Source organism: Capricornis sumatraensis, chromosome 23 (assembly GCF_032405125.1).
Source record: "Capricornis sumatraensis isolate serow.1 chromosome 23, serow.2, whole genome shotgun sequence".
Classification (NCBI taxonomy): Eukaryota; Metazoa; Chordata; class Mammalia; order Artiodactyla; family Bovidae; genus Capricornis; species Capricornis sumatraensis.
In genome coordinates, this window is record NC_091091.1 from 47,141,934 (window position 1) to 47,152,813 (window position 10,880).

Below are 10,880 nucleotides of genomic sequence, written 5' to 3' on the forward strand. Positions count from 1 at the left end.
ATAATTACAGAGGGAAGCGGCAAGGTGAATAAACAAAGTCATTACGTGATTCTAAAGAGAATAAAATCATCATCCCACCAAGCATATTGGAGTTTGCTATTTGTTTGCTACAATGAAGGAAGGGAATATTCATTTTTTTTAAATTTTGAAAAACTAGTGAAGAGAGAAAAAGCACTATTATTTGATATCCTAGTAACAGCCCCTGCCATGGATTTTATGCCAGGACACGTGCACAGTGCTTTATATGCTTGATATCATTCTGCCCCAGTGGGGATGGAAGGGCCTGGGAGATGGTTACTATTACTCTATTACTGATGAAGAAAATAAAGGCCCGAGTTAACTCATCCAGAATCAAATAGCTAATAATTGACGGGACCAGGATTCAAACCTGAATCCATCGGACAGTTCCTTGCTATCAAAATCAACCACTGTTAGCATGGTCCCACTCAGTCTGACAGTATCTGCCTCTCTGCAGAGATACAAGATAATAAATATTACTACGAAAATTAGAACATCCTTCAGTTCAGTTCAGTTCGGTCGCTCAGTCGTGTCCGACTCTTTGCAACCCCATGAATCGCAGCACGCCAGGCCTCCCTGTTCACCACCATCTCCCGGAGTTCACCCAGACTCACGTCCATCGAGTCCGTGATGCCATCCAGCCATCTCATCCTCTGTCATCCCCTTCTCCTCCTGCCCCCAATCCCTCCCAGCATCAGAGTGTTTTCCAGTGAGTCAACTCTTCTCATGAGGTGGCCAAACTACTGGAGTTTCAGCTTTAGCATCATTCCTTCCAAAGAACATCCTTACATGATCCCAAAGGTTGCCATTATTTTCTTTTTCTTTTGACCTTTTAATTTGATATTGCTAAGTCGCTTTAGTCGTGTCCAACTCTGTGTGACCCCATAGATGACAGCCCACCAGGCTCCCCTGTCCCTGGGATTCTCCAGGCAAGAATACTGGAGTGGGTTGCCATTTCCTTCTCCAAGGCATGAAAGTGAAAAGTCAAAGTGAAATTGCTCAGTCGTGTTAGACTCTTAGCGAGCCCATGGACCGCAGCCCACCAGGCTCCTCCATCCATGGATTTTCCAGGCAAGGGTACTGGAGTGGGGTGCCATTGCCTTCTCCGAATTTGATATTGAGGTGTAGCCAATTATGGGGTTGCAAAGAGCTGTACATAACTTAGTGACTAAACAACAACATAGTCAGTTAACAATGTTGTGACAGTTTCAGATGAACAGCTAAGGGACTCAGCCATACATTTACATGCATCCATTCTACCCCAAAACCCCCTCCCATCCAGGCTGCCGCATAACATCAAGTAGAGTTCCATGTGCTAAACAATAGGTCCTTGTTGGTTATCAGTTTTAAATACAGCATTGTACATGACCATCCCGAACTCCCTAACTATCTCTTCCCCACCAGCAACTGTAAATTTGTTTTCTAAGTCTGTGAGTCTCTTCCTGTTTTGTACATAAGTTCATTTGTATCATTTCTTTTTGGATTCCACATGTAAGGGATGTCATGCAATATTTCTCCTTCTTTGTCTGCCTTACTTCACTCAGTAGGACGCTCTCTAGGTCCACTCACATTGCCGCAAATGGCATCGTCTCATTCTTTTCCTGACTGTGGAATATTCTGTTGTGAATAGGTGCTACATCCTCTTTGCCCATTCCCCTGACAATGGACATTCAGGTTGCTCCCATATCTTGGCTAAACAGTGCTTCAGTGAAAACTGGGGTGCCTGTCTCCTTTCAGGCCATGGTTTTCTCCAGATACGTGGCCAGGAGTGGGATTGCAGTCATGCGGAAGCTCTATTTTCAGTGTCTTAAAGAACGTCCATAACCTCCATACTGTTCTCCATAGGGGCTGCACCAGTTCACATTGCCACTAACAGTGTATTCCCATAACTTTTAACATTCAAGAAACCCCCATATGAATTCTACCACATCTATTTACTAAATACATACAGGAAAGAAAGTAATCATTGTGTAGTTTAATGACCAAGGTGCTTCTCAACTTCTTAGCAAATTCCAGGCTTTGAACATACATGGAATAAAATATAATGAACTCAGCAATCTGCCAAAACAGCAACAGACCTCACAGAGAAAAGAAAATGCTCAAAGGGCTTTACAAAATATTCCTCTCACTATACTTCCTTCAGTTCACTTCAGTTCAGCCGCTCAGTCGTGTCCGACTCTTTGCGACCCCATGAATCACAGCACGCCAGGCCTCCCTGTCCATCACCAACTCCCGGAGGTCACTCAGACTCACATCCATCGAGTCAGTGATGCCATCCAGCCATCTCATCCTCTGTCATCCCCTTCTCCTCCTGCCCCCAATCCCTCCCAGCATCAGAGTATTTTCCAATGAGTCAACTCTTCACAGGAGGTGGCCAAAGTACTGGAGTTTCAGCTTTAGCATCATTCCTTCCAAAGAACACCCAGGACTGATCTCCTTCAGAATGGACTGGTTGTATCTCCTTGCAGTCCAAGGGACTCTTAAGAGTCATCTCCAACACCACAGTTCAAAAGCATCAATTCTTCGGAGCTCAGCTTTCTTCACAGTCCAACTCTCACATCCATACATGACCACTGGAAAAACCATAGCCTTGTCTAAACGGACCTTTGTTGGCAAAGTAATGTCTTTGCTTTTGAATATGCTATCTAGGTTGGTTATAACTTTCCTTCCAAGGAGTAAGCATCTTTTAATTTCATGGCTGCATGCATTTTAAGGATAAAAAGAGCTCAGAGAAATCATTCAATAGTTTCCCTATTAATAATGATACAGATATGGTATTGGAAACTACAGAGGTAGGCTGTGAGATCAAGCAAGAATTAATTGTGCTAAAGTTACTAGGAATCAGATCTCCATTGTAAGAGAAAGAAGACACAGGTATAGAGTAAAAATTTTTTAAAAAGAAAAAATCTTGTAAGGGTTAAACTTTCATAAGAAGTATATCAACCATGATTTTTAAAAATGCATTTCCTATATTTGTCCATTGAAAACTCTATAAGCACTGTTATCCCTTCTCCACCAAAATATCCTATGCCATATATTTTAGTTTTTTAATACTAGTCCTTCTAAAAAGGAACCAAGGCCCACTGGAGAAATAGCTGATTACATATCTAGGTCAGGAAAGTACAAAATAATCCCAGACCTGCTTGTATCAAACAGCAAAAAAAGTTCAACGCCTGCTGGGGCCATGTCAAAAGGATACAGAGGCTGGCTCCAAGGGGCTTCCAATGCCTCACTTGTGGACAATATAAATATCACAAAAATAATGATAATTTATTAAAATATTAAATATGTAAACATTTATGAGTCCATAATGGTACTCACAGGGAAATCCAATGAAGCAAAATGAAAACACTGTTTCCAATTAAGATGACTGTTTTGGCAACACCTTAATCTTAAAATAGATCAATAAATGGAAAAAATCATGCAATTTTCTGGTCTTTTAAATATACAGCTCAGGGAAACCAGATGAATTCAGTTGATGACAGAAAGCTCTGTTTTACAGAAAAATGATACAGTGAATGTAAAAGAATGACGTAATGAGAAAATTTATATTTTGCAACTTCCAACAGAGTTGATTTAGCTAGCAACCATTAATGGAAAATAAAATCAATAGCGATTCTCACCTGGGAAGGATAACTTTACACAAGGAGTTGAGTGTTTTGGGTTTTTTGGTGTGGGGGGAGGCATGTTGCGTGGTTTGTAGGATCTTAGTTCTCCCACCAGGGATTGATCTCAGGCTATAGCGCTGAAAGCACAGAGTGCTGACCACTGGACCACCAGGGAACGTTTATCATCTCCAAGCATCACCCCACGGGTTAGTTCCTAACTGCCTTTCCAGAGTCACTCCTTTAGTCCAGTGATCAAACTCAGAGTTAGCTCAATGGTAAAGAATCCACCTGCCAATGCAGGAGACTCAGGAGGCATAGATTCGATCGCTGGGTCCAGAAGATCTCCTGGAGTAGGAAATGGTAACGCTCTCCAGTATTCTGGACTGGAAAATTCCACAGACAGAGGACCCTGGTGGGCTACAGTGCATGGGGCTGCAAAGAATCGGACACAATTGAGCAACTGAACATGCACGCAAGCTCAGAGTCACTGAGAGAGGACCAACCTGGCATCGTGCGCTTCCTGAGGAGATGCGGAAAATCCATGCAACCTGAATCTGCACCAATTTTGAGACCTAACTTCTATATAAAGGAAATGGAGGGAATATGGTAATAAGTTAAATATCAGCATAAGAAAACAGACACATCCAGATGGTGGGACTGATCTTTTCAAAGAGTCAAAGCCTGAAGGCGTTTAAAAGTAAACAATTTGAGAGCAGTGAGGTAGAGGCTGTTCTTATTGTTGTTGAGTTGCTCAGTCATGTCTGATTCTTTGCGACCCCATGGACTGCAGCACAACAGGCTTCCCTGTCCTCCACTATCTCCTGGAGATTGCTCAAACTCATGTCCATTGTGGCAATGATGCCATCCAACTGTCCCATCCTCTGTTGTCCCCTTCTCCTCATTCCCTCAGTCTTTCCCAGAATCAGGGGCTCTTCACATCAAGTGGCCAAAGTATTGGAGCTTCAGCTTAAGCATCAGTCCTTCTAATGAATACTCTGGATTAATTTCCTTCAGGATGGACTGCTTTGATCTCTTTTCAGTCCAAGGGACTCTGAAGAGTCTTCTCTAGCACCACAGCTCAAAAGCATCAATTCTTCAGCACTCAGCCTTCTTTGTGGTCCAAATCTCGCATCTGTACACGACTACTGGAAAAACCATAGCTTTCACTCAACAGACATTTGTTGACAAAGTAATGTCTCTGGTTTTTAACACACTGCCTAGTTTGGCCATAACTTTCCTTCCAAGAAGCAAGTGTCGCTTAATTTCATGGCTGCAGTCACCGCCCAAGGGGCTGTTCTAGAACAAAAGAAACTGAAGGGACCTGACAAGTACAACTCAGCTCTTGTGAGCACATTGGATTCTGATTTGAAAAGAAAAAAGCTAAAAAGTTATTTAGGGAAAATTGGAGAAAAGATATTATAATAAAACCTTTCTGAAGTTTCATGTTAAGAATGTGGATGACACTTTTGGTATGAAAGTGTATTTAACATGTAGGGAGACAAACTGTAAACTCAGGATATGATCTCCAAGCCAGCAAATGATTGAATGACACAGAGAAAATACCAGCAGACCCTATACTGTAAGCACTTATTTCTTATGTGTAAGTGTTCGGCACGCATGGTTCATTTAGTCTTTCTAATAACCTATTAATTGGGCAGTATTAGGCCCACTCTGCAGAGAGAAAAACTTAAGACTTGGAAAAGTCAAGCAGCCTACACCTTCAGGTATTTGGGACCAGAGCCAGGATTCGAATCCAGGTCTATCTGCAGCTAAAGCTCTCACCTTCTTCATTTGTCAGTTGGAAAAAGGTTGGAAGTCTGCACAGTCTGGATGTTGCTTCAGTTTTTCTCTAAGTGATAAGAGTTTGAGGTAAATTCTGGTTATGAACTACCATGGGGTGCTAAGGAAGTAGGATATGTATATTCACTGAGAAACCTAATACCTCAAAGCACTTCATTGGCGGTAGAAAAAAATGGAACTCAGAGATGGAATCATTGACTTAAGTTCCATTGATGGAGGCAAGGCTCAAGCCAAAATCTGCTTGACCTGGGTCTAGGCTCTTGGCCACAGTTACCCCTGACCCGACCCCTTCAAGAGGGAGGAACTGGAAACCCATAGCTAATTTCAGAACTTGGGACATTATTTTGCAGACAGAATTGCAGAAATCAAGGATGGCTTTTGTTGATGTTGTAAATGATCTATTCAATGTCAGAAAATCCTCGAGCTCTCTCCAATCTTGAATGTTTAAAAAAGTTATGTAGACCCCACTAATCAGCCTTGGACATCAGTGGCTGGGTGGAGTTCTACACAGGAGATGGTGAGAAGTCAGGGCAGAGCAGGGCTTTTCTCAGGGGAGGCACAAGCCCCATCAGAAGTGAGAACCTCCTTCTGACCACAAAGGTAGGGTACTGAACTGGGATGACATGCCCCTTTTGATTTTGGAGTTGCATCTTTAAGGGCTTTTTAAATTTTTTTATTTTTTTTTGCTCTGTGACAAATTACCACAAACTTAACAGCTCAAAACAATCCCCATTCACTATCTCACATTCTTTAGGTCAAACATCAAGCAAAGCATGGCAGCTTCTCTGCTCTGCTAAAATAAAGTGTTGGTTATTGCATCTGGATCTCAGTCCTCTTCCGAGGTCATTCCTGCTGTTGACAGAATTCAGTTCCTTGTGACTGTAGGACTGAAGTTCCTGCTTCCTCAGTGGCTGTGGGGACAAGAGGAGCTCTCATCTGCCGGAGGCTGCTCTCATGTAGAAGATAATAAATCAGCATGAGACACAAGGTATTGGAGAGGAAGACATCCAAATGGGTGATAAAGATGACAGTATCATTAGTTAACGCAGACATTTCCGATCAGGAGTGACTTGGCCCCACAAGCAACAGTTGGCAGTGTTTTAAGACATCTTCAGTTGTTTCAGCAGAGCAGTATTGCCAACATCTAGTCGGCTGAGGTCAGAGATGCTTCTAAACATCCTACAGTGCACAGGACGGCACAGAATTATCCAGCCCAATATGCCAATAGTGATGAGGCTGAGAAACTGTGAGCTAAGGGCCAGTAATTCAAGCAAAAAGAGTGAGGAAAGGGCCTGGAATAGAGCTGAGTCCGAGAAGGAGCTGGAGAAGGGAAGTAAACCAGAGGACAGAGTTTAGAAGCTGGTGGGAAGGGGCTGTTGATTCTAGAAAGCGTCAGGAGCTGCTGAGAGCTGAGCAACATGAGGAAGAGCTATCATTGGACTCGGGGGGACAGAGGCCACTGGAGGCTGTGTCTGAGCAGTTTCAGTGGAATCTTGGGGGCGGACGCCTGTCTGGGCCGCACTAGAGTGTTCTCCAGACAGAAGGGACATCAACAGCTGACAGAGACAAACCTTTGGGAGGCTGAGCTGCTGAAGAGAAGCAAGGAGAGAAGGGCATGACGAAGCAGGGACACCTCTCCCATGGGGACCAGAGGAAGGAAAACAGGTGCGCCTGAAAATCTGGCAAAGGAAGGATGGGAAGACCTACCTGCAAAGTAGGCAGTGGGGCCATGTTTGAGAATAAAGGAAAAGGGGACGGGCTAAAGATGCGAGGGAGAGGACCAGTCCTATTTAGGACTCCTAGACAGGGCAGTCACCAGAAAACTTGTCATGTCTACAGAGACAGGGTGTGTGTAACACTGTGAGCACATTCTGAAGATCTCTTAACTGGCAGACCGAGGGTTCTGGCTGCTGTTTCTTCATAGGAATAGGAAGAATCAGGGGCATGCTTCCCAAAGGAGGTACCGCTGTCCTCCTCCCTCTTAAACCATCCCTGCAGGGATGGGGGTGGTGCTCTGAAAGGCCTTCCCATCTCCTAAGCCTTTGCCATCAATTAGGAATCTTCCAGAAGGGGGCGCAGGGAGGGATGAGGCGCTGACTTCAGTGATCTGCTGGGGTCTGTTGCTTTCCTGTCCTTGGCCAAAAGACCAGGATTTCTGTTCTCTACTCTCTCCAAAGGCAGAAATGCGTGTAGTTCGCCAACCACTTCCCAACGGGCTGTTACTTCTTAGCGGAGAATCCCGTGTGCCCATGGACGGACCCTCCCTTTCAGTGCTTGTGAAACAGTTCCACAAGCTGGTCGTTTTACGTTAAATTCTAAATTACAACCTGAGCGGCCTAAGACGACACGGAGAGAAACTGGAAACTCTAGCGTGGCCCGCTTTTCCCCCAGAGCTCCCGTCTTTTCACTCTAACCTTTAGCCCCACCCGCGGGCCGCCTCCTGCTCCCTCCTCATCTCTCAAAGTGCGGAGACACTGGGGAAGTTCCAGGGGAGACCGATTTCTCCAACGTGGGTATTACCACCGCGGGCGCTGAATTTCGGGGCCCCTCTAATTATCTCTGAACGTTGATCAGCGATCCTCCGAGCGAGGGCACGTGGGGTACAGGGGCTCCTGGTCTTCCTCGCATCAGCCTCCGCGAGGGGAAGCGAAGCCGGGAGCCAGGGACCGCGCGAGGGCGTCGGGCGCCCCACCCGGACGGCCCTGTTTTCTCTGCGTCCTGGGAAACGCAGCGGAGGGTTTTGCCACCCTGTGCACAAGGCCACCGCGCAGACTAGCCGGGCCGCATCTCAGGCTCCCTAGATGAGCGAGGTGTCCTGAGCTTCCAGCGTCTCCACCCTTTACAGGGGGTCTGATCCACCTCGAAACAGATCGCCGGGGGACATCCGACGACTCCAGCGCCACGGTCGCTTCCAGCCAGGCCTGCCCTCCCGCCCTCGCGTCTTCCGCCGCCGCGCCGCCTCGACCCCTCTACTCTGTGCCTCAGGAAGCGGGCCTTAGCTCCTTGCCGGGTGTCCCCCAAGACGCCGGGAGGGAGTCTCTGGCGGGCGAGCAAGGGGGAATCCCACGCTGCACCCTTGGGGCCTGAAGGAGGACACGCGGTGGCTGCTGGAGGGTGCGGACAGCCAGGGCCGCGGGGCCCTAAAGGCCTGACAGGGCTGGTAACGCCGGGGGCCCGGGGTGCCAGTGTCAGGCGGCGCAGGAGACACGGGGTCTGGGAATTACCAGAGTAACTCGGCCCGAGCGCATCTGGACCTGGGCGGGGCGGAAAGCTGACCCCGGGGCGGGAATGCAGACAGCACTCCTCCAAAGCTGTCGCGGGCGGGGGCTCGGTGCGCCGACACTCACCTGGGGCTCTGGCCCCCGATGGCATTTAAAGGGCGGAGGGCGAGGCCCGGCCGCCACACCGGGAGCTGCTGCGGGCGGCCGCACTGGATGGTGCACCCGTGAGCTTGGGCGCCGAGCCACCCGCCCCGGCCCGGGAGCGGCAGGACATGGCCGAGTACGGCGACGGCTCGGGGCCCTCTGCGGCCCCGCACGGCCAGGCCCGGGCGGCCGCGCGCCCCTCCGGCTACGCGCGCGGAGATCTGGGCGCAGTGGGCGCCGGCCAGCGCCTGTGGCTGAACGCGCCCGCTCTCAGCTCCGCGTCTTATGCGCCGGGCCCAGTGCCCGCGGCCCCCTACGGGGCCCCCGGCCCGCTCCTCGCGGCCCCCAGCGCCCTGGCAGGCGCCGACCTGGCGTGGCTGAGCCTGCCCGGCCAGCAGGAGCTGCTGAGGCTGGTGCGGCCGCCCTACTCGTACTCGGCGCTCATCGCCATGGCCATCCAGAGCGCGCCGCGGCGCAAGCTGACGCTCAGCCAGATCTACCAGTACGTGGCCGGCAACTTCCCCTTCTACAAGCGCAGCAAGGCGGGCTGGCAGAACTCCATCCGCCACAACCTGTCGCTCAACGACTGCTTCAAGAAGGTGCCCCGCGACGAGGACGACCCAGGTAACAGAGGCGCGCCCCCTCGCGAGGCCAGGACTCCGGGCTGCGGGCACTCGAGGGACCTGGCGGCCCTGACCGTCCAGGCTTCCCAGCTAGGGGAGCCGAGGCGGGAGGAGGGTGGGGAGGAGACACGGCCTAGGCCGCCCACGGGCTCCAGGAATCCGACCGACCACCGCAGCCCTGAGTTCACATCCAGGGCAACTGAGTCTCTAATTCTCGGGGCGCTCTCGAGAAGGAGAAGCCCGGGAGAGCTAGCCTGCCGGGGCGGCCTTCGGAATTGCCTCTCTCAGGGGCGCGTGCCCTCTGCTTAAAGTGGGGATGACGGCGGCTCCCCCCACGAAGGTTAAGACAAAAGCGATGCCTCTTTGGGAGGCTGCAGAGAGGCCTGGCGAGGTGTGCTCCGCCCCACTGGCGAAGCGATGCCCAGAGAGCGAGTTCCTTTCTTCAGTTCATAGGCCTCCTCTCTGGCCTTGCCCTGGGCGAGGCTCTGTATTTCTCGGGCATCGTCCTTCGCTGTGGACGCCCGATCCGGTACACAGCGTCCCCTCAAGGTTTGGGGTGGGGGTAAGGGTTCATGGAGGGGCCGGTGGGAATCCCTCTGGAGCTGACCTCCATTTCTCACCTTCTCACCCATCACCTCAGCCAGACCCCGTTTTTTCTGAGCCGGTCCCTTTCTTCTTCCGCAGGTAAAGGCAATTACTGGACCCTGGATCCAAACTGCGAGAAGATGTTTGACAACGGGAACTTCCGAAGGAAAAGGAAGCGGAGGGGGGAGGCGAGCGCAGTCTCACCCTCGGGTCCCCGGAGCCAGGCCGGAGCCAGGGCGCCCGATCTGGAGCCCCTGGGCGCCGCCTCCGCGGACCTGCGGGCCTCGGCGTCCCCGCGGGCCTCGGCGTCCCCGCCCGCGCCCGAAGCCGCGACCTGCTTCTCCAGTTTGGCCTCGGCCGTGGGCGCCCTGGCTGGTGGCTTCAACCCCTTTGCCGGGGGCCTGGCGGGAGACTTTTCCTTCGGGAGACCCACGACGATCGCCACTCACAGCCCCCAGGTCCCCCGCCCCGCGCCCGGCTTCGCCGCTGGCCAGCAGATGGCGGCCACCGGCTTCCACGTCGGTCACTTCGTCTACACCCGGGAAGGGAACGAAGTTTGATGGGAGGCCGGGGAGTGTTCCCGAGTGCGGGGACCACAGGCGCTGAGCTCAAGGCCCCGCGAGCGCCCCCGGCGGGAGTCAGGGCAGGGCTGGGGGTGCAGGGCCCAGGGTCCCCGCTGCCTGGCACCCCTCACCCAGCGACCATCCGGGTGGGGCGAGTGGGCGCTCCCCTGTCCTTCCAGTTGGCCTGGCCCTGGAACCCACGCTCCCAGGCTCCCAGAGGGTTCCATCTGAAAGGGGCGACAGGCTGGCGCTCACCGCAGATTTTCCGAGGGAAGCCTGACCCACCCTCAAAGATACTTTGGTGTCTTAGATAGGTGC

At 50.9% G+C, this 10,880-nt stretch overlaps 1 protein-coding gene across 1 annotated transcript; it reads left to right on the forward strand.

Moving 5' to 3' along the window:
- The first annotated feature begins 8,919 nt into the window (after nt 1–8,919).
- FOXI2 (forkhead box I2) lies at nt 8,920–10,559 on the forward strand. The gene is made up of 2 exons (XM_068961803.1): nt 8,920–9,415; nt 10,099–10,559. The coding sequence occupies exons 1-2, from the start codon at nt 8,920–8,922 to the stop codon at nt 10,557–10,559; spliced, it is 957 nt and encodes a 318-aa protein (XP_068817904.1).
- The last annotated feature ends 321 nt before the right edge of the window (nt 10,560–10,880 follow it).

Coding starts and splice junctions, on each gene's coding strand:
- FOXI2 (XM_068961803.1), top strand. CDS start 8,920: ATGGCCGAGTACGGCGACGGCTCGGGGCCCTCTGCGGCCCCGCACGGC. Junction 9,416..10,098: donor CCGCGACGAGGACGACCCAG/GTAACAGAGGCG, acceptor CTTCTTCCGCAG/GTAAAGGCAATTACTGGACC.